This window comes from Pinus tabuliformis, chromosome 5_2 (genome assembly GCF_031772625.1).
Source record: "Pinus tabuliformis cultivar Carrire ecotype Pingquan chromosome 5_2, CPIR1, whole genome shotgun sequence".
Lineage (NCBI taxonomy): Eukaryota > Viridiplantae > Streptophyta > Pinopsida > Pinales > Pinaceae > Pinus > Pinus tabuliformis.
Window position 1 is genome coordinate 373,033,337 of NC_142306.1, and position 27,834 is coordinate 373,061,170.

Here is a 27,834-nt window from a genome sequence, read left to right on the forward strand (position 1 = left end):
TATAAGAAGAAATTTGATTGGGGTTGGAGAACACACTTGAGGAACAAGGAATTCGATATTGCTGGGAAATTGAACTCCAAAATAGCAGTTGTGTGTTGCCGGAGGTGTTTCAATAGTTTCGAAGCAGTGAGAGAGGCGCAGGGATAGTAAGGTTGGAAGGAAGTTTTTTCAGTCTGGTGAGTGCATAGCAGAGAGACAACATACTCCACAGAGAGGTTGACACAGTGCAGAGCTTCAGATGGAGATCCGTATTTTGCCGAGGAGAAGTCTAGATTCAGTGGTAGGAGCTGTAGTGGGAGCCCGGAGGCCAGAAGATCAAGTTTCCAGAGCAGCAACTAATCACCAGAGTGAGAGAGACACTAGTTTGAGCTGGGTGATGCAGAGGCAAGAAGGAGCAGCTCATCTTGAGCTAAGGTCAGTGTCGGATCACTAGTGGAAGCAATATTTTTCTCACTAGACTTCTACCAGTCATTTTTTCTGTATGGAAAGATAGATTTGAGCTTCCATAGATTTGTACTCAGATTTACCACTGCATAATAATAAAACCCTCAGCTGCTACACCGGTTTTCCCAAGTTGGGTTTTTCCAGGGACATTGGTCCAAAAATAACGGTGTTTTATTATGTGTGTGTATCTATTCTTCCAGTGTTTTTATTTCTTCCGCAGTATTGAATTTGTGAAGGCTGCAATGTATATCTTCTGATATTTGCCGCAAGAAACTGCAAATAATTTAGTTGATCAATTTAACAAATAGAAAAAACATTATCAGTTGTTGCAGTAGGATTCGGGGTCACCGAATTTTCACATGGTATCAGAGCATAGATCGTAAGCCAAAGAGCTCAGTAGCAGAAGGGAGGAGGAATTTCGAATCTCTACAGAGGCAGCAGTTCGAAACCCTCAAGAGGCAGCACAGTGCTTTGGCCAAGAGGGTTGAGTTTCTTGAGGAAAGGTCTATTTCTCTAAGAGAATCGACAAAGAAATTAGAATTTCCAGATCAGAGATTACTAGAGGCAGAGGGAGACGCAGTGTCTTTCCCTTGCTAAGCAAATCTTCATTTGGGATGCAGTTATTTTGCAGCAATTTGCTAGTGAAAAATAGCGTCAAGTGGAAGGAAGAGCACACACTGAGGGAATTCTTTTCTCAAGGGACTTCTAGCCCAGAAGTTCGAATTTTCCTAGCAGAGTAGCAGTAGATGTGAGGAGATTTGCCCACTCTAGCAAGGAGTACGTAGATCTAGTTAGCAGTTGCGTAGAGGAGAAGAGGAGGAATTCGACATTTGCAGAGATGGCCACAGACGGGTAGGATCCATGGAAGAGCAACAAATTAGATCCAGTTGCTCCAAATTAGCCCAGAAGTTCGAATTTTCCTAGCAGAGTAGCTGTAGATGTGAGGAGATTTGCCCACTCCAGCAGGGAGTGCGTAGATCTAGTTAGCAATTGCGTAGAGGAGAAGAGGAGGAATTCGACATTTGCAGAGATGGCCACAGATGGGTAGGATCCATGGAAGAGCAAAAAATTAGATCCAGTTGCTCCAAATTTCTCACATAGATCAATATCCTTGCTATGGGAGCCCAACAAAATCAGTAGCAGGAGGATCATAGTGTCAACAGACGCAGCTAGTCATTCAAATGATAGTTGCATAGCTAGTTGCAGTCAGTTTTTAGAAGACAGTTGTAGAACTAGTTGCAGTGACATAGGTAGTGTGAATTGCCCAGTTGCAGTATGCAAGTGCAGTTCTAGCCAGGGCATTCCCAGCGCAGAGCTTCGCAATCTAGTTTCCAGTGTAGGAGGACTGTGTGAATTGCCAGGAGGGAGTAGAGAGATCTCCCATAGGGAGATCGAGACTCAGAGGGAGTCTAGTTTCAAAGGGAGCAACCCTATGGAGGCTAGTACTTCTAGATCTAGGGAGTTCGGACTCATTATTGCAGTAGTTGCAGCAACAATTCAGAAGCATTAGAGGAACAGTAGGAACCGCAGTATGAGTATATCATATTTCTCCATGTTGGTAGCCATACCTCCAGTAGTGAGGTGGGGTGACTTGGTTTTGTAGTCCCATAGAGCTACATGATGGGTAGGATTCTTGAGAAGGTCCACCTCATGAATCAATACCTTGCTACGGGAACCCATAGCATTCAATAGTAGGATGGATCAGTGGCAATTTGTGCAATCAGTACCAGAGTAACAGATGCAGTGGCTAGTAGCAAGTCAAATACTAGGCAACGCAATGCAGAGTTGGAAGCAGTGCAGTTGGTGTTGATTTTGGGTAGCATCGGATGTGCTCTAGCCATGAAATTTGGTGGAGAGGCTAAGGCACATGAAATCTCCAAAACCCAGAAATCGTTTGGAGAAATTCCACCCGAATGAAGAGATATTAAAATAATTAATATTTTTAATGGGTCCCTAAGTTTAAACTTAGGAAAATAAAAATATTAATGTGTATTAATATAAAATGGGCGAGAAAGTTCTAAGTGACGAGGATCAAACCAATTCTAATATTAGTCGTTGATTAGGAACTTAATCTCGGCAATTGAATCGTCAACAGGAAAAGTATAAGAGGAGGCTTGAGGGTCAGTTGGAGACACACCAAGTGATCAAAGAATTCGATTTTCTGGGGCGAGGTTTGCTGAGGAAATCGAGTTAGTGATCAGAGTTGCAGTTCAGTAAGGGATTTTCATCCAAGGCTCACACTGGAATTGCGCACTGCGCAATCCCAACAGTCAGCAGCCAAACTGGACTGTGCATTGTGCAGTTCCAGTGGTCAGTCAGTCTCCCAGCAGCCCAGACTGTGCCTTATGCAGTCTTGGCAGTCGATCTCCCGACCTCCCAGGCGAAATTGCGCAACCTTCGTGATCATGCACCCAGGTATGTTGCAAGTTAGTTCTCATGTTCATTTTGGTTTTCGACTAACAGATTGCTTTCCGTGAGTGTTTCCATGTCTTCATGTATCCCAGGTGTTCATCTGCCTCTTAGCAGTACAGGTACAATGGTTTCCAGGGGAGATGAGATGAAGACACCATTCAGAGCAAGCTTGGGGATGCAGTCGATCAAGTGTCTATGAGCTTGCCTACTCACGAAGACACCAAGTTGTTCGTAGACAAGGACATCAAGCAACAACATCACAACAAGCAGCATCATGAACAACAGCTGAAGGCAGCATACCGAATGCAGCGAATGCAAGAGGAAGGATGTTGACAACACAGAGGCAGAACAAAGTTGCAAGATCAAGCAAATCCACTGATAATGGAAGGCAACTTTGGAGACTCGAGTTATGAGGTGACGACGCGACATGAAGGTCGCGCGGATACAGAGAATGGAAAGAAGGAGTTGCATGTGCCGAAGCAGCATCTCAAGGAAGAACATGAAGCTGCACAAATAGATGAATGAGTTGCAGTAGGATCAGGGAATGGCAGTGGGCGCAACATGCACTCACGGATGAAACTGTGCCCGTACAAGATAAAGATCCATCCCAATAGCTAACACGGAGCAGACATGGTGAGCAGTGTTGTTGATCACATGCAAGGGATTCAGCAACATGCATGTCATTGTACGCATGCATGCAACCCAACCCATTCAGCACACTCACCAAGGCGGAGACAAGAAGCAAGTTCAACTGGAGCTGAACATGTACTTCGTCGAGTTGATGCTCATGACCACCAGCACACCCTTGAAGATCGGCACGTACACTATGCATCAGTGTGTTGTCGGTTCAACCATACCCAAGAAGACCATGCACATGTTAGCAGACGAGTTGGATGAAGGGGCCGAACCAATGCACCAGTTGCAACGGAGGCAAGAGTTTGCTTCAGCAAGATGTCACCATGAGGTGCATGCACACCATCACGGATGACCAAGCTTGGCATTAGCTCACCACCTTCACCATCACAAGCATGTCAAAGAGTTGGTCTCACCACAGCGGACCGAGTGTTAGAGATGTCTTGCAAGGCTTGCTCAAGCCACGTTGTCTCACATGAGTACATGTGCATTATAATGTTGAGTCATGTCAAGTGTAGGTCAAGTGTCAATAGTGGATGTAACAGTCATAGAGTAGGTGAAAAGTCATGAGGGTAGTTGAATGGTCACAAAGGGGAATGTCAAGGGTCACCCCACCCTTTGTTATAAATAGTCCCTCATAACTCATTGTATAGGCTTTTGGTCAGCCAAGCTTCTACTAAGACTATTTCGAAGAAGGCTTGGACAGTATTATAACACGCCTTGGCTTCTCCACTGCACAGAGCTAGTACATCTCTTTGGAGGAGCAGGCCTGAAACAGCTCAACCAATTACTGCATCAACCCTACAGCCTCTGCGTCAGCCCTACGGCCTTTGCGTCAGCCCTACGGCCTCTGCGTCAGCCCTACGGCCTACAGCGTCTGTGTCAGCCCTTCTAGGCCTGTGTCATCTCTCCCGGCACTGTGCTACCTCTCTAGTATGTATTCTTCAGCCTTGGATAAAAATCCCTTGCTGAACTGCCGCTCACTACAACTCACTAACTCGATTTCCTCAGCAAACCCTGCCCCAAAAAATTGAATTCTTGATCTCTCTTGGTGTATCTCCAACTGACCCGCAAGCCTCCTCTTATACTTTCTTGTTGACGATTCAATGGCTGAGATTAAGTCCCCAATCAACGACTAAGATTAGAACTGGCTTGATCCTCGTCACTTAGAACTTTCTCACCCATTTTATATTAATACACATTAATACTTTTATTTCCCTAAGTTTAGACTTAGGAACCCATTAAAAATATTAATTATTTTAATATCTCTTCATCCAGATGGAATTTCTCCAAACGATTTCTGGGCCTTGGAGATCTAGCACATCCGATGCTACCCAAAATCAACAAACTGCAGATGGGCAAGATCCTTGAGGAGTCCACCTCTCGGATCAATACCTTGCTACGAGAGCCCAGATAAGAAGTAGCAAGATGGACCAGTGTTAGTTGGTGCAGAGGAATGACAGAGTGACAGTTGCAGTGACTAGGAGCGCCAGAGACTGAGCAACGCAGAGCAGAATTGGTAGCAGTGCAGAGTCAGTAGCAACACAGACGCTTCAGAAGGTCAACGCAGATACTAGAAATAGTCAAAACTCCAGCAACAGATGCATCATGCTGAACACCTGTTCAATCATTTTTGGATGCTTTTCTGTTGTTGATGCAGTATCAGCAGTAGTTAGAGAAGGTTGCAGTGCAGATGTAGTGTTGGCAGTGGCAGTGACAGCAACGACACTGTTAAACACACACATGGCAACAACAGAATATGAAAGATAAAACATGAGAGTACATTTTTTATTAACAAAACATATACATTTATAATACATGGTTTGACCATTGGGTTCCACATCCCAAGGTCTCTTGGACTTCCTTAGTCTATTCCGCTTCCACACTAACCCATAGAGGATTAGGTGTCCAACATTCCCCCCCTTAATCCGAAGGGTTATGTATGAGTCCAAGAAGAGAGATGTAATACAAAATGTGCAAAAATGCATGGCAGCACTAGGCTGAATGTGCTCTCTGAAATGTTGGTATAAAGGGCAGTGGTTTAAGGATGACCACCAACATTGGAACACTTAGTGCAGTTCTCGAAACTCTTCCAAGTCTAGCATGAAGCTCAAGTCTTCTGCTAGAGGAAGTGCTCCTGATGTTTTGAAGAGGGAAACCTTCAACCATGAAAGGGAGGTCTCACCCCGCATAAAAGGGAGAACTTCAACCTGAAAAGAGAAGTCTCAACCTATGATGGTTTAAGGATGACCAACAACTCTGGAATGCTTAATGCAATTCCTGGAACTCTTCCAACTCTGGCAAGAAGATGAAGTCTTCTGCTAGAGGAAGTGTCCCCAACTCTATTCTTGGAATTCTTCCGAAACTAGCAAGAAGCTAAAGTCTTCTGCTAGAGGAAGTGTCCCAGATTCTTTGAAAAGGCATTACCAACAGAAGGCATGCTCAAGGGCATCTTTGTCTCTTACTACAACTCAAAAACGGGTGTGGCAAGTTGCGGCTCAGGCTCGCTTGATGTGGCTTTGAAGCTTGTAGATGACCATCATTTCCCCCCCTATTAGATACGAGGTGAGATGATGGAGAAAACTCAACTGCAAGACTGCTCAATACTCTTGAACAAGTTCTGACATGTGACTGAAATATCTTCTTGGCTATTGATGCCCATTGCCAAGAAGCGATCCATCCAAGATGAATCTTTGTTCTTGCAGGAGGTTTGTTTCTGAAGCATCTGTTTGAAGAATGATTGGTTTTATGACAATGCTTACATGGATGAAGATCAAAACAGTGATCTTTCAGATGGCCAACTCGGTCACAGTGTTGGCATTTCACAATCTGTTGTTGTTGTTGTTGCTGTGGAAGAGGGGAAGAGTCTAAAACAGCTGGAGATGAATTTTCATGAAGAAATCCAGCACTCTGAAACTGAATGGGATTTGAGTAGTCTGGAATATGAAAGGACACATCCTTGTCATATCCAAGACCAATTCTGTGATTGTTGTGGACAAGCTGTTCCCAAGGTCTGACGATGGGCTTGGGAAGTGCAAACTAAACTTCTGCGTCTGCATGTACAACTGCTGCTTTATGGGAGTCTGTTTCAATCTTCTGAACAGAAACAGGTTCAGAATGATGACTCCTCTGTTTTAATTCTTCTTGTTGTAGCTGAGATTCGAGCTGAAAAAAATCAATTTTTTCTTGTGCATTTTGTAGACAGACCTGAATGTCTACGAGAGAAACTTTGCTGACTTTTAAAGTATCATGAGTAGTAAACAATATCAGAGTTTTGAGAAACTCTAATACTTCATTGATTCTGGCCATTTTTTTTCTTCAATGTCAGAATTACACCTTAAAAATTGATCACAGCGACTACTCAATGCAGAAAAGTAATACCCACTCACAGTACACAACAATATCCTTTATAAATGTGCAGCAAATGATTAGTGTGCAAACAACAAGCACCAATTACAATCCATTACATAAAAATAAGAGTTTACTCATGACCAACACTATGTTCTCACAATACAACCGACTAAACTTTCCTCCACAAAAGACTACTTTTAATTGTCAAAACAATCATTGCCTTTATAGAGCCCACCAAACTCTTATGCAGCAGTCGAAGTACCAAGGAATATGTAGATTGTGTCTATATCCCTTTGACCTCCAAATCTACAGGTTGCTTGTATTTCGCATGACACACAAGCGCCACAAAATTATGTTAATTGAAAAATACTGCAAGTATACAAACTTTAAGCCTTCTGCAATGACTGGCACAGGGATATAAAAGCTGGAAATGTATTGGTAATGTTACCCTTCACTATCAAGATTTGTGACTTCAATCTTTCGCGCCCAGTCCAAGAGGTAACCAGTGATGTGAACATTTACAGATGTTATTCATGACACCTATTTATCATCCTCCAGAATTTATCATGTCACCTGGAAACTACGGCTCAGCAATAGACATATGGGGAGCACGCTGCATTTTTAGTTGTCTTCTCCTGGAAAACTTCAAATAAAGCATATCTTCCATCAAAAGCACACCATGGATAAATATCTTCAAGCTCAGGAGAAATTACCTGATTCTGAATTGGAGCCACTGCTCTCTCGAATGCTTCAGTTCAACCCTGAACGTCGTTGCACTGCAGAGGAAGCTCTTTCACATCATTATGTAAATCCATTACCATTTTAAGCAGAGTGTGGAAGCTGTATCATTCGACACATCTTCTGAATCATCTTGACCAAGTAATTGCAAAACTGTTTGCACAAGTTTCCCAGCCAAAGAGGTTCCTTCTTTCTTGACACTGGGGAAGCTTCCCAATCTAGTTAAAAGGTCTGAAAGCGAAGCACATGCAGCCACTCTAAGAAAAGTTGAATCAAAAGTACAAGAAGCTTTTGAAACCAAGTGGAGTAAGATTCCAAAAATCGTTGGTGATTACACTCCTGGCAAGTCACTCCTAGCATGCATATTCCAGCCCAACACTTATCTGGCATTTTGCTGGAAACATAACTGAGAATGCGTTCGTTCCAAGCATCAACGGCAGCTTTCCAGCCATCAGTTTGCTTCGCTTCCTTTCAAATGAATGCTTTCGCTTTGGATGAATACTTATGCCTAACTAGTTCAAAATTGGGCTTTTGAAACCTGAAATCTGTGAATCATCGCATTGAAGTTGTGGTTTAAACTCATCGGATCATTCTCAACCTTGTTCTCATAGTCTTTTGGCAGAGTTGCTTTCGCCGGATCACAATCACTTTCCAATTGCGCAGAGAATACACAATTGTGACTCCTCTTTAAAACTTGTGTTGATGATGAATAGATTGATATATTTAGCATTTATGTATATGAAACACTGCATTTTGGAGAAATCCTTTATATACCAGCGTTATATATATACCAAAGAAAACAATGGCGTGCCGATTCGGTATCTTCATTGCATTCTGAAGCGCCTTCGATCCTTTCATTCTACTTGCTTTCAATTGTCATTTTCCTCCATTCTTACCGAATGCAGGAAATAAGGCGGCGACTGATGAGAGAAAGCATTATCGGAGAAGTTGTGGACGATTTCCATCCTCTTATGAAGTTCTGGCCGCTCTATAGTGAAAAGCAAATCGACCTCGGCGATGAAGTATCGGCCGATGATGTGCAATCTGCACCCAAATATCTTGTTTATGACGACACAAATATTAATCCCCAAGAGCAAGAAATCTTTCGGCACTCCATATTAGTATGGGTTTTTCATAAATCCAAATAATCAGGTTATGACGGAGCCACATCTTGTCCTTCCTGGGATCTAGCACTTGCACTGGCTTATTATCGATATTGTAACTGTTGGACGTGATGATGGCCTAGATCCGCCCAGGGGCAATCGTACCCTAAGATGGTTTTCACCTTGTTTAAGCAAAATGCAGGACAACCCATAACTCGGCCCATCTCACCAGACAACTTCAGTACCAGAGATTTTGCTTAGATGAACAGTCTTGGACCACCGTTGTTTGTTGGTTTCTTTTTATATCAAGGATGAAAATGAGAATGGTAACATGGGACTATCATCTACAAGACCTCATGAGAATGGTCACATCGCATCATCATTCACATGGCATGAGAATGGTAACATTTAGTCATCACAGGTCAGACCAGCGATATTCACCGAGCATAACGGTTGGAGGGCGGACTATTTAGAGAGAATAAAACGTATACTGACACCATCTGCATGGAGCAGGCTTCAGGCAACAGACACCACAACGTTTACCATGGGCAGTGTATTATATGGAAAACTAAATCGATATGGGCAGCATACCAACAGCGTATTATATGTCAGAGCAGAGCAGAGGAGCAGCGCTTTTATATGCAGGTGAATAATAGACAGAGAGCAGTGTTTTGTATGCAAGGCAGAACATAGGCAGAATAGGGAGTTACAAAGTAGAGGGAAGCCAAAAATGGCGTTGGAGAAATGACAGAGGTTGCAGCTAGAATTTCGCTGAGAAAAATATTCATGAGCAGAACTGATGGTAGAAATGACCTGCACAAAAAGGCCATAAAACAAATGGCTCAAAGTAATTATGCAGGCCAGGAATACGCCTGCTCTGATACCATGTTAAACACACACATGGTAGCAACAGAATATGAAAGATAAAACATGAGAGTACATTTTTTATTAACAAAACATATAGATTTATAGTACATGGTTTGACCATTGGGTTCCACATCCCAAGGTATCTTGGACTTCCTTAGTCTATTCCGCTTCCACACTAGCCCATAGAGGATTAGGTGTCCAACAAACACAAATGCAGAACTTATGAGGGTTGCAGTACAGATGCAATGTTGGCAGTGACAGTGTCAACAGCAGTATAGATACAACATTTGCGCAGTAGTTGGTGGGTAGCAATGTCAGACATCAGCAGCGTAGAGAGAGATGTTACAAAGAAGGGTGATGCTTTAGCAAGTTGCATTACTAGAGCACATTCCTCGCTAAGAGGGAGTGTTGATTTCTAGTAGCATCGAATGTGCTCTAAGCCTCAAAATTTGCAAGTAGTCTAGGACAAATGTATTCCACAATACCCAAAAATTGTTTTGGGAAATTCCACCCGGAGACAACTTTATTAAAATAATTAATTTTTTTAATGGGTGCCTAAGCCTAAAATTAGGAAATTAAAATAATTAAAGGGTATTAATCAAATTGAGGGTGAATCTTCTAGAAAAAGACGAGGATCAAGCCAAAATGATCTTAGCCATTGCTTAGAATTTAATATGGGTCGTTGCTTCTCAACGAGAAGATTATAAGAGGAGGCTTGATGGGCATTTGGAATATAAATCAGTGAGAGATCAAAAGATCGAATTTCTCAGAGAGAGTAGTGCAACAGTTGCTAGAGAGAACGTCGAAGTGATTTATTGTAGGGAGGGGCAGGAATAATTTTCCGGTTAGAGGTTCCTGATCTGGGAATACATCGCTGAGAAGGCAGAGAGAGATCCAGAAGACGCAGCATAGAGGCCACGCAGGAGCAGCGTAGGCTGATGCAGAAGTAGCACAGAGCCTAAGAGGAGATCTGTATTTTGCTGGAGAAGTCGAGTTCTGGAGCCTGAAGCCGGGGTGTGAGACCGGGAGGGCAGAAGTCGAAGCTCTAGAAGCAAAACGATCAGCGAAAAGGAGTGACGTAGGCCCCAGAAGCAGTGACGCAGAACATCGCATTGATTGCGCAAAAACTATGTAGAGGCTGCTAGGGACTAGCCATTAAGTGACTGGATCAGTCTTGGATCACCAATGATAGTGTGAGCTATCTCTCACGAATCTCTCTGTCAGTCAAATTCTATGTATTGGATAGCCAGCAAGGCATCCAAATTTTGTATTCAGAAATTACTGCTTAATAATACAAACCCTCAGTTGTTGCACCGGTTTTCAGACATTGGGTTTTTCCGAGGACATTTGTCCAAAAATAACGGTGTAATGTGTTGTGTATTTCTTTCTTGCTTAGTTTCTTGTTTCCACATATAATTTTAATTGGTGAAGGCTGCAGTGTATTGGTTTTGGTATTTGTTGTAGGATGCAGTGAATAATTTGTTCAGTAATTAACAAATGGAAGGAATTTAATCAATTTTTGCAGTAGAAATTTGGATCTTCCAAATTTTCACATGTAGGTTGTTCATTGCAGCTACTTTCTTTCCTGATCACTTGAGAAAACAGCCCTCCTAGTTTTATCCTTTGCCTCCACTTGCCCAATGTATAAGAACTAGTCTTGGTCCACCCATGATGCTAATCATAAAGTCTATACTATGGTTTCAATTTTGCTAAAGTTAACTCTTCATTTAGCGTTGAACCTCCATTGAATAACTATAGCAATCCTATTCTAGGAATACCTCCCTTGTGCCAAAGGACAACCATCATAAAGTGAGAGGGAGATACTGTGGTGACAGTTGGTAGCCTCTGTTAGTTCATCCAAGGTCCTACTTGTGCTTTAGGACTTTATCACAAGAAGTGGGATTTTGGGTGGTAGCACTCTTTATATTTGTATGCCTCTGATTGGCATTATAACATTGTGCCGTATAGAATCAGATTATTAGTTGATTAGCTACTTAAATACAATATGCTAAGATGAAGATTGTTAAATTTAGGTATGTTCTATGCTTAGAGCAATTTATTTCAATTTTCACAGTTAGCTCAATGTCTCTTCCAGATTAGCAATCACATCAGAATTAAAGTAAACTGCAAATAGAACATAAACATAAATCGCAGAAGACAAGCCAAGACAAGAGGACACAAGATGTGGCGCTAGCCAGAGACAAACCCCAATGTGGGGAAACCCTTGATCAATTCTTGTTATATGTTCTTCAATAGTTCAGCAGAGAGAGAGAGATAATACATTTACAACTGAAGTCAACACTTCGACTTTCTAGATAAGTGAATCAATCATCTCTACATGAGATCAGTTGAAGACATGCTGCTTCAACTGATTCTCCAAGGTGACTCCTTCACATGTAATGTGCAGCATCTTGTCCATATGTTGCACCTCATCGTGTTGTACCATGTTGCACTCATCATCACAGTGTTGGACCTAGTGACCATGCTATGCACTTCATGTTGTTGTTCCTGTCACTGTGCTGCTCTCATCACGGAGCTGCACCTCATCATCAGTTGCAACCTAGTAGAGCAGCTAGGCTATAGTTACTTAAGACTACCTTATTTATCTTGTTGTTACCAAAGATATCAACGTTGTCCATCTAGACTTCTATACGCTATGATGAGGGCTCCTCTTGCTGCGGCTAGGGCTTCATTGTCCTTCATATGCTGCGAATTATGGCTGCACTTTACAGTGGCTTGACAGCAGATTAGGGCTCCTCCTTGGACAACAGATTTGAGCTCTTCTTAGTTGCGGATCAGGCTTCCTCAACTGCGGATTAGAGCCTTCCTCCAAACAGTGGATAGGGCACATCCCAACTGTGGCTAGGGCATGAACTGCGGCTTGATGTCTCCTCCTAGGACTGCGGCTAGGGTTCTTTAGGACTTCTTTTGTAGCATATAGATGTTCCCTTAGACAGCTGATAGATCTCTTATCAAACTGCAGCTAGGCATCTCCTTTACCTGTGGCTAGATAACTTCATTGACTGCGTATAAGGAGACTCCTTTGATCAGCGGATTAGGGCTCTTCTGTATAGTGGTTAGAACCCTTTTAGGATAGCATATAGGTCTCAATTAGGCCCCTTCCTTCACTGCGTCTAGGGCTTCTCCGTGACTGTAATTTAGGGCAGCATATAAGTTTCTCCATGGCTGAAGCTTGATCTTCATTAGGGTAGCGTAGACTTTATTTCCATGCCAGCACAGGCGTTTCTTCATGATAACAAAAGGGCTTCTTCCATGGCTGCATTAGGCTTCTCCATTAGAGCAACGTAGAGCCTATTCGCCCATGACTGCATTTAGATCTAGGGCATGTTATCTTAGGGCAGCGTATATCCTAGGGCACTCCCTCTAGATCTCATCTTCATCAAACCCAAAACAGGATGAAGAGAGATCACAAGAGTGAGTGAATGTCAAATGACTTAAAGTCCTCTTCTATTTATACGAAAACGTAGAGCACAAGACGGGGTTATTTGGTTGCTGGCCGACCTTGACGAATTGTCCCATAACACAAATAAATGCATATCTCCTTGAATACTTATCAGAATCGGATGATCTTTAGATCAATCCTACACCTCTCGATGAGAGGGATCCAAGAAAAATATCAGCTTCCATTAATAAGATGACCCACATGGAGTTTGGCCCTAGTTGCCAATTTTAACGCTCCCTCTCAACTAGCGAGAACTCCATCCGCTGATCCATATGTCCAACTATACTATCTCTGCCATCGGTGTCCTACACTGCTCCGCTCTGCTCTGCAAAACCATGAAGAAGAAGAATTGATCGAGAATATCTCATACCATTATCTACTGACCCGAAGTCAGTTTCATCTGAAGAGAGTGTATCACATCACTCTTACGGGCCCGAAATCAGTTTTATTGATCCCAGATCAATATCACAAGAGAGTGTCTCAAACCACTCATACTAATCCCAGATCAGTTCCATTGATCCCAAATCAATGGAGATCATCCTAGCATAGGGAGTACGGTAGATACAACGGTGCGTCCATCGATAGTACTACTATGGTCCCCAACTTCATTTCCCTACTCATTGATCGGATGAGAGGTACTTCCCATGAGTCCCAGACTGCATGGGTAGGATGCCTCGACAGGAGAACTAATCATCCTGTCCATAGGAGAATGAATCATCCTGTCCAATGGATGCCACAGAGAATTAATCATCCTGGCCCATAGGAGAACTAATCATCCTGTTCCATAGTCACCACGGAGAATGAATCATCCTGGCCCACAGAAGAATTAATCACCCTGTTCCATAGTGCACCACCAGGGGAGGGTGAGTCGCCCTGTGGTCGTATGTTGCTCCAGTAAGTACCCCAAGCCCCCCAGAGCTCCCAGAGCTCAATGCATGCAACATGCAGGACCCTTATAAGAAGGTCTCTCAACGACTCCAAGTTGTTCGGGAAAGTCGTAGATTTGACCTTTCCTGAGGCTTTGACAAAATGTCTATGACTTGTACATCAGTCTCAATGTGATGGAGCCTCCTTGTTCATCGACTTACCATATCCCAGATAAGGCAGTATCTGATGTCTATCTGCTAGAGCAATCATCGAATACGGGATTCCTCAATAATTGAATCCCCCCTCTGGTTGTAACAGAGAATCACAGTGGTATTCATCATGTGTAAAAACAAGTCACTTAAGAGCTTCTGCAACCATGTAGCTTCACACAAGATCATACTCGTAGCTATGTATTCGGTCTCGGCGCAACCGACTTCTGCTTCCTGCTCATCCATGATATCGAAGCAGAATCCAAAGAGAACCAACTTTGAGAAGTGCTCTAGAGGTCCTCCACACTACTTTCCCAGTCAGCATTCGAATAATCATGCAGTTTCATATTTCCGACAATGTATCTCAATCCATGAGAGATTGTGCCCCGAAGATATTTCAGAAGATTCTTGGCACCAACCCAGTGAGGCTCACCCAAATATGAGCTCACCATGCTAACTGCAAAACATATATCCAGACAGAAGTTCACCAAGAACATCAACGCGAAAGAGTTTAAGAAACTCAGACGCATTTCCCAAATCTGGTCCGACATCACTACCATATAACTTCTGAAAGTTGAGATCGATGTAGTCACAGGTTTGCAGTTTATCATTCCACATCCGGAAGCCAACTCCCTCTTACTTCTGCAAATGAGAGGGTCTGCACCTGTCATAAATAGGTCGTCCTCATAAGGTGCCAGTATGAGAGATCTATCATCCACAACCTTTGAGTAATGGTTTGGATCGGTTTCACTCCTAGTGAATCTCAGCTTCATCAGGCAGCTATCAATCCTCTCATACTATGCCAGGGGTGGTTTGCTTTAAGCCATGGAGGGCTTTTTTCCTCCTGTATACATGAGATTTCCGATCATGAATCTCAAACCTCCTCAGGTTGTTCCAAACTTGTGGACCTACTGCATGAGGGGAATGGTCCCCTTATAAGATTTTCCTTTGGTACATCTCAGACATGTACCTTCATGCTCTTCTTGAATTCAGGCATCCCTATCACCATCTGACTCACATCGGGTAGGGCTCCATAGGTAGACCTCCGGTGTTATAGATGTGATATGTCAATTGACATGATCCCCAATGAACCATCCTGCAACTTGATACAACCCTGAACTCAGAAACATCTTTGAAAATTCTATTTTCAAACATGTACCTTTCCATCGATGAGTGCCACCTCATAACCTTTGACTTCCATTGCTGAAATGGACACCAAGTTCTTCTTGCAATCAGGTACATAAAAGAGATTATGTAAATGAATCGAGTTACCCTCATTCAATTGAGGGGTAACATTCCCTACACCCTTTCCGGGATAGGTGGCATCGGCTCCAAGTATAATCCCACGATTGTTTCCATCTCTACCAAATTAGAGAGTGCACCCTTATATCCGATGAAGTGACTTGAAGCACTACAATCAATAAGCCAGATTCCCAAAGAATCTGAAGGAGAGGGCCAATACAAGATAACGCTTCTTTATCTTATCAAAAACAACATTTGATTCTTCATACCTGGGGTTCCTTGCTTTCTTTGAAGAGTTGGCCATTTCCTTGATGACCGGCATTACCTATCATTCCTTTGATCATTGAAAATGCCCCTGGAATGATTGTTATCTTCATCAAGGGATGTGTCTCTGCCATTCGGACACTCCTTCGCATAATGGCCAAACTTATTGCAACCAAGGCATATGCCTTTCCTTCCACCCTTAGATCCAGACTTCCCAATGAAGTGATCTTTAGGTAGGCCATCGGAAACTTCCGCTGCGGTATTCTGATAATATTCTCTGCTTCGACTTCACCCTCGGTGAATTTGAAGAGGGATGAGGAACCCACTGATCCTTTTGTCCTTTCCCAACTGTCTTCGGTGATTTCTCTTTCACTCTTGCTTGGGCATTGTCCTCACCTTAGCTCTAATACCATGTTAAATTTAGGTATGTTCTATGCTTAGAGCAATTTATTTCAATTTTCACAGTTAGTTCAATATCTTTTCCAGATTAGCAATCACATCAGCATTAAAATAAACTACAGATAGAACATAAACATAAATCGCAGAAAACAAGCCAAGACAAGAGGAGACAAGATGTGGCGCTAGCCAGGGACAAACCCCAATGTGGGGAAACCCTTGATCAATTCTTCTTATATGTTCTTCAATAGTTCAACACAGAGAGAGAGAGATAGTACATTTACAACAGAAGTCAACACTTCGACTTTCTAGATAAGTGAATCAATCATCTCTACATGAGATCAGTTGAAGACATGTTACTTCAACTGATTCTCCAAGGTGACTCCTTCACCTGTCATGTGCAGCATCTCGTCCATATGTTGCACCTCATCGTGCCATACCATGTTGCACTCATCATCACAGTGCTAGACCTAGTGACCATGCTATGCACTTCATGTTGTTGTTCCTGTCACTGTGTTTCACCCAATCATACACTCAAGGCATGCTTAATACATCATCATCATCATGTTGCAATACCTTGTTGCTACATCATTGTAATATTCCTAATTAGCCACGGCTAATTGGAATATTCGATTTTGCTCAATTTTGTCTTCTATAGTTATTTATAAATAAAAAGGTGAGGAAAGGGGGACATAACTCACTTTATGAATAAAGTCACTCCCTAGTAGCACAAAGTTGTAACTTAAAATGGGAGCCAAGGGGGCCCAAGGACCACGTAGAGAAGGGGCCCACATAGACACTTGGAGGGACTGCGCAGATGGAGAAGGAACACGTGGCAAGAGAGAGGCTATGTTGGAGGAGGTGGGCCTTAGGGCTTTGAGAGAGGCCAACGCTATAAAGGAGAGAGGAGCCTCCTCATTTTGATAATTCGATTATGTTGCATTTGAGCTAGTCACTTCGACTTAGAGCACACTAGCTGTTTAGCCTGTTTGCAACACTGTTTAGTGCATCGAGTGTCTCCGTTCGGAGATCTCAACTTTAGCCCCAGGGGACTTCGAGTGCCTGCTCAGGCAAGGTAGTTTCATCAGTATTTTGCAAGAGGAGTGATTTCTGGAGTTGAGGAGCTAAGCATTTGATGACTGCGCGGTCTTGAGAGGGGAGGACGCAGTCTCTTTTGGTAGGAGCTCCAGATTGGGTTTGTGTGGAGGATTTGAGCTAGGAGATTGAGCAAGGGATCAGCCCTTGCATATTGGAAGATTTTGGCAGAGTTTCGGGTGGAGTTTTGGAGGATTCTCTTGAGGGGCAGCGCAAAGCCTTGAGGGATTGCGTAGATCCCCAAGGGGGTGATTTTCGGGGGTCAGCTATTTTAGAGAAGCTTTCTGGGCTTTTCTGGATTTATTGAGCAGAGGCTAACTCCAGAGTTTCAGCATTTTCTGAGGAGGGGAACAGCCCCAAATCCTCATTTGATTCCAGCAGTAGTAGCAGCACAGCAGTTCTCCAACAGTTTCGACATAGTTCAGAGAGAGGCCATTTCCTTACCATTTTGAGTGTATTTCTTCACTTGCCTTGTGCAAGCCGAGGTGTTGTCTTTCTGATCACCTCTTGTACTCTTTCCATTACTCAGTATAGTAAAATGGCTTAGCATTTCTCTCTGCATTTCTCGAGTTTCTGCTTATATTCCATGTATACGTTATTGTATGTTGCATTACTATTATTTCTCTGGTTGGAGTTTGCTTGTGTTTGAGGGATATCTCTGATAAGGGATATTACAGTGGTATCAGAGCATAGATCTAGCTCAGCCTATGGAGCTAGCAGTCTATGACACCGAGGGAGAAACCCTACATCTATTACAGAGGTAGGAAATACAGAGATATTGAGCGTAGGTTGGAGAACACCTACGGAGAGGGAGACTGTGTTCGGGTGGTGGACACTGAACAGGAGGAGCCTGTGGTGAACACAGAACAGGAGGACCCTGTGGTGGACGCAGAGCAAGAGGATCCGATGGCAGATGAGGACGGGAAGAGCTTTACAGACATGCTCCTCAAATCAGTGCAGGATCTGTCGAGGCAAATCGAGGTGATGGGGCAGAGATTCACAGCGGAGGAGGCTAGACAGCAGGAGAACCCACGGGTTTTCCAGGTTGGTGAGGGATCCGGTACATCCCAACATTTTCTAGAGCAGGGTGCCACTCAACATGATACTACTCAGCAGATGGCCTCACATGCCCCTACACGCTCTACCATGCCCACTTTCTTAAGAGCAGACACTGGGGCCGGAGCCCAGCAGGAGGCAGAGCCTGGTCATATGGGTGATTATTTTGTAGAGTACCAAGCCTATGGGCAGGAGTTCAGGGATGCTCTCTCATTCAGAGACTTTGTTCAGCTCCAGCAGGACAGTAGACCCCACAACCATCACAGAGGGTACCGACATTATCATGATGGAGACACCCACCGCACAGCTAGTAGATTCCACTTGCCTACGTTTGATGGCTCATCAAACAGTTCGGCAAAGTCTTGGGTGGAGAAGCTGGACATCTATTTCCAGCTTAACCAGATGTCGGAGACAGAGGCCATCAAGGTGGCGACATTACATTTGGATGGTGAGGCCCAGGACTGGTGGTTCCATGGGTTGGTTACACTCGGACACTCCACAGTGATGACATATGCCGAGTTCACCAGGAGACTGATAGAGAGGTTTGACTGGAGGGATCTGGAACAGCACTTTGTTGAGCTGATGAGGCTCAAACAGACTGGGAACCTAGAGACCTACATTGCAGACTTCTTGAGGGTTTCAGTGATGGTGCCAGATCTATCCACAGCACGGAGGATCTACATGTTTGCTGAGGGGTTAGCAGAGCCACTTCAGGGTCTAGTCAGGTCCACTAGACCAGCCACACTCCAGGATGCTATTAGCAGGACCCGGGAATTACAGGATGCTTTACCCAGGACCCGGACACCTCACCCCTAGAGACAGGCTTTCTAGCCTAAGGGGAAGGATGTGAGGATTCTACCTCCAAAGGGGAATCCAGGACGAGCACAGATTGATGATGATGCCAGGAGGGAGTTGAAGAAGAAGCAGTTGTGCTTTACCTATCTGGAGCCATGGGCACCGGGACATAGATGTGCTGCTGGCAAAGCACATTTTATTGAGGTCTTCTCCAAGAGCAGCGGGGAAGAGGATGAGGAGGATGATGTGGAGGTAGGAGATAGTCATGCCGCACAGGATCCTTTGCCACCTCCACCACCAGCAGCAGGTGGTGCAGCTTTTGCACCTACCAGAGGGGCCCTTGCAACGTTGCGAGGAGTTCCCAAGTATTTGACGTTGCGCGTACGAGGGATAGTACATGGCCAGCGAGTATCAGTTTTGGTTGATTGTGGGGCAACCCACAACTTCATTGATGCACAGATGGTTGAGCGGAGAGGTATACAAACAAAGAGCTTTGATGGCTTTTCAGTTTTGGTCCCAAGAGATCAGACCATGATGTGTGCTCGTTATGTTCCAGAGTTATCAATGACGATGGGCACCTACACACTGACTGACCACTTTTTTGTGGTCGATATTCCGGACACCAACATGATACTAGGTGTTCAGTGGCTTATCACTCTAGGGAAGGTCACGACAGATTGGAAGGCCCTAGAGATGGAGTGGAAAGATGAGAAGACAGGGAGGCATGAGAAGATACGGGGACAGCACACATATCCGCCTCAGACTGTTTCAGCTCATCGGATGGAGGCAGTCTTCCAGGAGGGAGACGTAGAGTGGGCAGTGGAGCTGCGTGCATCAAAGGCAGGGACTACAAGGCAGACGGTGCACCAAGAGATACAGTCCATCCTTAACCAGTATGCCACAGTGTTTGGGGAGATTCTGCCGGGACAGCCACCAGACCGGGGGTTTGAGCACACCATTGAGCTTGAGCAAGGCATACAGGCAGTAATTAATACCCCCTATAGGCATCCCAAGGCCTATCGGGATGAGATTGAGCGGGCCATTCAGGAGTTGCTGGCTCTTGGGCACATTCGACCGAGCACGAGTCCTTTTGCTTCTTCCGTGTTGTTGGTGAAGAAGAAGGACGGCACATTGAGGATGTGCATTGACTACAGGGCCCTGAACAAGAATACCCTGAAGAACAGGTACCCCATACCTAGGATCGATGAGTTGATGGATGAGTTGATGATTTGAGATCTGGGTACCATCAGATTCGCGTGAGGGAGCAGGACATTCCCAAGACCGCCTTCAAGTGTCACTATGGGCACTTTGAGTTTTTGGTGATGCCCTTCGGGCTAACCAACGCCCCAGCTACATTCTAGTCCTGCATGAATCACATCTTTCGCAGTCACTTGAGGAAGTTTGTGTTGGTGTTCTTTGATGATATTCTCATTTACAGCAGGACTTGGGAGGAGCATCTCCACCACATAGAGACAGTGTTGCGCATATTGGAGGAGCAGCAGTTCTATGCCAAGCTCCCCAAGTGTGAGTTTGGGTTGACGGAGATGTTGTACTTGGGACACATCATAAGAGTGGACGGAGTGAGAGTCCATGAGGAGAAGATTAGGGCCATCAGAGATTGGGCGGAGCCGAGGAACGTGACAGAACTTCGGGGATTCATTGGCATTTGTACTTACTACTGAAAGTTTGTCAAGAGTTTCTCACAGCTTGCTGCACCCCTGACAGATCTGACGAGGAAGGGGGCATTCAGTTGGACAGATACAGCGCAGCGGGCCTTTGCCAGGCTCAAGGAGGTTATAAGCAGCTTCCCAGTGCTTGCATTGCCAAATTTTTCGCAGCCATTTGTTTTGGAGTGTGATGCGTCGGGAGAGGGGATCGGCGCAGTGTTGATGCCGGGAGGTCACCCTATAGCCTTTGAGAGCCGGAAGCTCCTTCCACATGAGAGGTTGTATTCTATATACGACAAGGAGATGCAGGCCATTATGCATGCATTGGCCAAATTCCGGTAGTATTTAGTGGGTAACAGGTTCAGGGTGAGGACTGATCACAACAGCCTCAAGTTCTTTTTGGAGCAGAAACAGCTACAGGAGAGGCAGCAGGAGTGGATCAGTAAGATCCAAGCGTATGACTTTGACATTGAGTATGTCAAGGGTAGGAACAACGTGGTAGCAGATGCCCTTTCACGTAGACCAGCCACGTTGTCTCTTATGAGCTTGGATACAGACTGGAGGGCTCCACTCTTAGTAGAGTACTCCAAGGATAGATTTGCATGTGAGGTTCTGGATGGGCAGGTGGCAGATGACAGGTACAGGGTAATCGATGAGGTCATCTACTATAGGGACCGGATCTTCTTGACTGAGGGATCTCAGCTCAAGAAGGAGATACTTCAGGCATCACATGATTCACCAATGGCCGGCCATCAGGGGTTTACCAAAACTTACAGGGCCATTAGAGAGAGGTTCTCATGGAAGGGCCTCAAGGAGGACGTACTCCAGCATATCCGAGAGTGCGATATTTGCCAGAGGAACAAGGGGGAGATGAACCATCCCGCAGGATTATTGCAGCCTCTTCCCATTCCGGAGGGGAAATGGGAGAATATTTCGATGGACTTCATCACAGGGTTGCCCATGGGGTAGGGCAAAGATTGTATCTTTGTCGTCGTTGATCGACTGACAAAGTACGCACATTTTTTCGCCATATCCGCACACTACACAGCAGTGCAGGTGGCCGAGCTGTTCTTCAGAGAGATCTTCAGGCTACATGGTCTTCCTAAGACCATCATCAGTGACAGGGACAACCATTTCATGGGCAGGTTTTGGCAGGAGCTTTTCCGGTTGGTGGGGACGGAGTTGACACCGAGTACCAGTTATCACCCATAGACAGACGGGCAAACGGAGATAGTTAACAAGTGGCTGGAGGGCTACTTGCATAACTATGTCAGTGGGCAGCAGCGAGCATGGATGAAGTGGCTGCATATGGGGGAGTCTCGTTACAACACTACACATCACATGTCCATTGGTATGTCACCATTCTATGATTTGTATGGATATCATCCTTTATCTTTTGTTGACGTGATGTTTGGTGCTAGCAAGGCTCCGAGAGCCAAGATTTGGATCCAAGAGAGTCAAGATATCCTCCGAGCTCTCAAGGATAATATGGCTACAGCGCAGAATCAACAGAAGTTGTATGCTGACAGGGGTCAGGTGGAGAGACAGTTTGAGGTAGGGGACTTGGTCTACCTACGATTACAGCCATACTGACAGTCGTCACTGAAGCAGAAGCGAGCTAATAATCTCAAGCCTCGTTTTTATGGGCCATACAAGGTGATACGCAGGATTGGACAGGTTGCGTGAGAATTGGAGCTGCCCCAAGGCAGCAAGATTCATAACGTTTTTCATGTATCCTGCCTCAAGAATGCATTGGGGCAGCAGGTGACAGTGACAGATGAGCTACCATCCACGGATGATGAGGGGCATTTGGTGTTGCAGCCAGAGGTTATTATTGATACCAGGGAGAGGCAGCTATGGAGCAGGACGGTCCGGGAATTCTTGGTGAGGTGGAAGAATTTACCGAATGAGGATGCCACTTGGGAGAGTGAGAAAATTTTGCAGCATCCATCACTTCAGTTGCTTGAGGACAAGCAACATTTTGCCGAGGGAGACTGTAATATTCCTAATTAGCCATGGCTAATTGGAATATTCAATTTTGCTCAATTTTGTCTTCTATAGTTATTTATAAATAAAAAGGTGAGGAAAGGGGGACATAACTCACTTTATGAATAAAGTCACTCCCTAATAGCACAACGTTGTAACTTAAGAGGGGAGCCAAGGGGGCCCAGGGACCACGTAGAGAAGGGGCCCATGTAGACACTTGGAGGGACTACACAGATGGAGAAGGAACACGTGGCAAGAGAGAGGCTACGTTGGAGGAGGTGGGCCTTAGGGTTTTGAGAGAGGCCAACGCTATAAAGGAGAGAGGAGCCTCCTCATTTTGATGATTCGATTATGTTGCATTTGAGATAGTCACTTCGACTTAGAGCATGTTGGCTGTTTAGCATGTCTGCAACACTGTTTAGTGCATTGAGTGTCTCCGTTCGGAGATCTCACCTTTAGCCCCGGGGGACTTCGAGTGCCTGCTCGAGCAAGGTAGTTTCATCAGTATTTTGCAAGAGGAGCGATTTCTGGAGTTGAGGAGGAGCTGAGCATTTGATGACTGCGCAGTCTTGAGAGGGGAGGACGCAGTCTCTTTTGGTAGGAACTCTGAATTGGGTTTGTGTGGAGGATTTGAGCTGGGAGATTGAGCAAGGAATCAGCCCTTGCATATTGGAGGATCTTGGCAGAGTTTCGGGTGGAGTTTTGGAGGATTCTCTTCAGGGGCAGCGCAGAACCTTGAGGGATTGCATAGATCCCCAAGGGGGTGATTTTCGGGGGTCAGCGATTTTAGAAAAGCTTTCTGGGCTTTTCTGGGTTTATTGAGCAGAGACTGATTCCAGAGTTTCAGCATTTTCTGAGAAGGAGAACAACCCCAAATCCTCATTTGATTCCAGCAGTAGCAGCAGCACAACAGTTCTCCAGCAGTTTGGACGCAGTTCAAAGAGAGGCCATTTCCTTACCATTCTGAGTGTATTTCTTCACTTGCCTTGTGCAAGCCGAGGTGCTATCTTTTTGATCACCTCTTGTACTCTTTCCATTACTCAGTATAATAAAATGGCTTAGCATTTCTCTGTTTGGAGTTTGCTTGCGTTTGAGGGATATCTCTGATAAGGGATATTACAATCATGCTGCTGCAATACTTCTGTTGCTCTTATCAAACAATGTCCACTTTGCTGCAAATGTATATCAGCCTTAGCTGCTTGCTATGGCTTGCAGCCTAGCAGAGCAGCTAGGCTATAGTTACTTAAGACTGCCTTATTTATCTTGCTGTTACCAAAGATATCAATGTTGTCCATCTAGACTTCTATATGCTATGATGAGGCTCCTCTTGCTGCAGCTAGGGCTTCATTGTCCTTCATATGCTGCGGATTATGGCTGCACTTTACAGCGGCTTGACAGCAGATTAGGGCTCCTCCTGGGACAGCAGATTTGAGCTCTTCTTAGCTGCGGATCAGGCTTCCTCAACTGCGGATTAGAGCCTTCCTCCAAACAGTGGATAGGGCACATCCCAATTGTGGCTAGGGCATGAACTGCGGCTTGATGTCTCCTCCTAGGACTACGGCTAGGGTTCTTTAGGACTTCTTTTGTAGCGTATAGATGTTCCCTTAGACAGCTGATAGATCTCTTATCAAACTGCAGCTAGGCATCTCCTTTACCTGTGGCTAGATAACTTCATTGACTGCATATAAGGAGACTCCTTTGATCAGCGGATTAGGGCTCTTCTGTATAGTGGTTAGAACCCTTTTAGGACAGCGTATAGGTCTCAATTAGGCTCCTTCCTTCACTGCGTCTAGGGCTTCTCCGTGACTGTAATTTAGGGCAGCGTATAAGTTTCTCCATGGCTGAAGCTTGATCTTCATTAGGGCAGTGTAGACTTTATTTCCATGCCAGCGTAGGCGTTTCTTCATGATAACAGAAGGGCTTCTTCCATGGCTGCATTAGGCTTCTCCATTAGAGCAACGTAGAGCCTATTCTCCCATGACTGCATTTAGATCTAGGGCATGTTATCTTAGGGCAGCGTATATCCTAGGGCACTCCCTCTAGATCTCATCTTCATCAAACCCAAAACAGGATGAAGAGAGATCACAAGAGTGAGTGAGTGTCAAATGACTTAAAGTCCTCTTCTATTTATACTAAAACGTAGAGCACAAGAGGGGGTTATTTGGTTGCTGGCCGACCTTGACGAATTGTCCCATAACACAAATAAATTCATATCTCCATGAATACTTACTAGAATCGGATGATCTTTATATCAATCGTACACCTCTCAATGAGAGGGATCCAAAAAAATATCAACTTCCATTAATAAGATGACCCACATGGAGTTTGGCCCTAGTTGCCAATTTTAACAGTATGCCTCTGACTGGCATTATAACATTGTGCCGTATAGAATCAGATTATTAGTTGATTAGCTACTCAAAGACACTATGCTAAGATGAAGATTGTAATAGTTGAAGCCATATGGCACAATACCCTCCTAACAGGGATTATAATGTAGACATGGTCTGTAATTTTGTCTCTTTGAACTGGACTTTGACTACTTTTGCTTACAGAGCTTAGTTTCTTGGGCAGTTTTGGTGGCTAAGAAGGTTCAATTTTGAGCTTGTGTTAGTGGTGGCTCCATGCGTGAACCCCCTATGTACATATTGCAATATCAATAGTTAAAAGACGCTTTTTATTTAATAATAATATAGACATTAAAACAGGTCATCAATTCTCCAACAGAAGCCAGCAAATACAAACTCTAGTATGCCTGTCAGGCCTTCTCTGCCCAAGTACAGTAGGTAGGTCACTGCATAAGGTCAAAAGGCATTGTACATGTTTCCAATCAGATTTTTTGAACAATAACACTACAGCAAATTATTTGTAGTAACTATAGTCGATGATTATTTGCAATAATGTCCTTGAGACAGCCTGTAAACAGATGTGAAAAACATTACACTTGTGTTCCTTTTGGCTTTGACTTAACACTTTCAAACTGTGGGGGTTCAGCATTATCAAAAAAATACATTTTTTTAGTACAAGACCCAGCAAGGAGAATTCTCAAATACTACAAATTTCCCTGTCCGTGGAAGTAATATAGCAAATAAGTTTTGCCATAATGGATTACAAAGCTTGCTTCACAATTCTAGCTGCAATGTTTTATTGATTCCTTTTTTCTTCAATATATGTTATTGTCATGGGATATCAGTTGTTGTGATAGGAAAAAAAAACCGGATACTCATCACATTAGTGAAAATGATTCTCCACCCAGCTTCCAATGTAATAGTACTTTTCATTTTTGAATGTGAAAATTTATAACAAATCAAAATGAAATTGGGAAGACAAAAAAAGTATATGCTCTAAATTCTAACCGTTCCAAGAACCGTCCAAGGTTCTTCATTTGGTACTATACGAACTCGAATAAACTCTGCATCATTTATTATGTTATCTGCACGAAAATGTTGCAAATAATCTGCCTGCTGCAATGCAGATGAGAACTGAGAAAGTGAAGATACTGTTAAAGGAGTTGACAAGCCTGTTCCCCGCTGCCACAACAGAAAAAGTCATTTGCCCCAGAAACAGATATCATCACGAAATCCAACACACACTTGCACTAGTAAGCTTGAAATCATAACCACACTACCCTACCTGGTCTAACAGAATCACACGGTATTCTTCACAAGCTTTCATCAGCCATCCACTAGCTCCTTGTGGACATGGACTCTCAAAGCCTGGTCCACCTTGTAAGTAAAGAAGGTATGGAAGTGATTTTTCTTCATTCCCAGCTGTGAAGATACATTGAACATACTTGAAAAATTAGAAAACAATTGTTTTAAGCTGTAAAACTATGAAATTATGAAATTGTCTGGATCAAACTCTGAAGGGAAGTGATCTCTTAGGCTTGTTCTACTTTAAAAATTTGCATATTTTTATAACAGAGAATAGAGTGTGACTGATGATAATCATATTGGTTGAGAATTGGCTAAAATCAGTATATTCTAGGAAATCTAATTACAGAAATCACAATCATAGAAATCTAACAACCTCATCTTTTACCAGTTCTATTGTCAATTTTTGGGGTTACTTTAAAAGCATTTAAACAACTTTCTGGGGTGCTTCATGAGATTTGGCGCACATGGTGTATGACCGGAGCCTAGATGGTCTGAGATGGATTGAGACATGGGAGATGGTCCATGATGGAATTAGACAATGGTGACAACTTGCTCAATGATGGCTTGGGTTCTATTTGTGTTGGCTTGGTATTCTTCCATAGGGCATTGGAGTTGGTGTTGACTTGGTATTCTTCCTTAGGGCATTGGAGTTCTCTTGACAACTTTGGGGACGTCCTTCATGATGGCCACATGGAAAGGTTCACTTGCCTAGAGAATGCCCTACTTGGGAAGTAGGAGCATAGTGCATCCTAGAGGAGGGTATCAAGCCATAGATAGCATGGGGTAGCCTAGATTCATGCTGGCCAGGGGATGCCTAGGCAGTGATAGTGTTCTTGCAAAGGCACCTAACAGATAGATTGCATGGTTTAGGAGGATCAATGGAGTCCATGGAAGCTTGTGATAGACGGGAGTGGACATACCATTTTGTAGCTATATCATCTTGGAGTCCTTATTGTTTACAACAACACCTTGTAGTGTGACAAGTGTGGTTTGGAGAGGAGCACTTCACTTGTGTAGGCCTACATGAGCTTATTGCAGGTCACTTGTAAGACTTGAACCCACATTGTATTGTTTGACACCCTTACCTCTCATATATATAGAGGGGAAGGAGTAATTCTCATTCATATCATTTTCTTATCATATATTTCATTGTTTTGTAGAGAAGTGATCTTGAGGAATGGACACTAATCTTCTCTGTATCTCTTGGTCTTCATTTGTTCTCTCCCTCTCTCTCCATCTCTCAAGTTGTTAGGGTTGTTTTATCTTTGAGTATCTTGGAGCATCTTGGAACTCTAGGGTTAGGGATGATCCCTTGAAGGTTTGAGATTTGGGTTGTAATAAAACCCTAGGGTATATTTTGTGAAAAGGAAGAAGAGAAGAGGGCATCTTCCCTTGCAAGACTTGTTGGAGTGATTCTTAAATGTTGGAGCTCCTTGGTTGAGCTAGAATTTCCATTATTTCCCCAGCTAGGGTTTTCGAGATCTAGTAGTTTGTACTAGACTTGAGAGAAAGCAATGATATGTACATGAACTTCATCTTGAGCATATTAATAAAGTTTCTAGCTGTCCAAAACTTGTACAATTTCCAAATTTG

The 27,834-nt window shown here is 43.9% G+C and overlaps 1 protein-coding gene across 1 annotated transcript in view; it reads right to left on the reverse strand.

Annotated features, from left to right (window-relative positions):
• Positions 1 to 27,834, reverse strand: part of LOC149159008 (uncharacterized) — a 66,903-nt gene that overhangs the window by 24,670 nt on the left and 14,399 nt on the right. Inside the window, exons 2-3 of the mRNA XM_089434153.1 lie at positions 26,219 to 26,355; positions 25,942 to 26,115 (exon numbers count right to left, since the gene is read on the reverse strand). Coding sequence (XP_089290279.1) covers positions 25,942 to 26,115; positions 26,219 to 26,355 — 311 coding nt within the window. The remainder of the gene's footprint in view (positions 1 to 25,941; positions 26,116 to 26,218; positions 26,356 to 27,834) is intronic.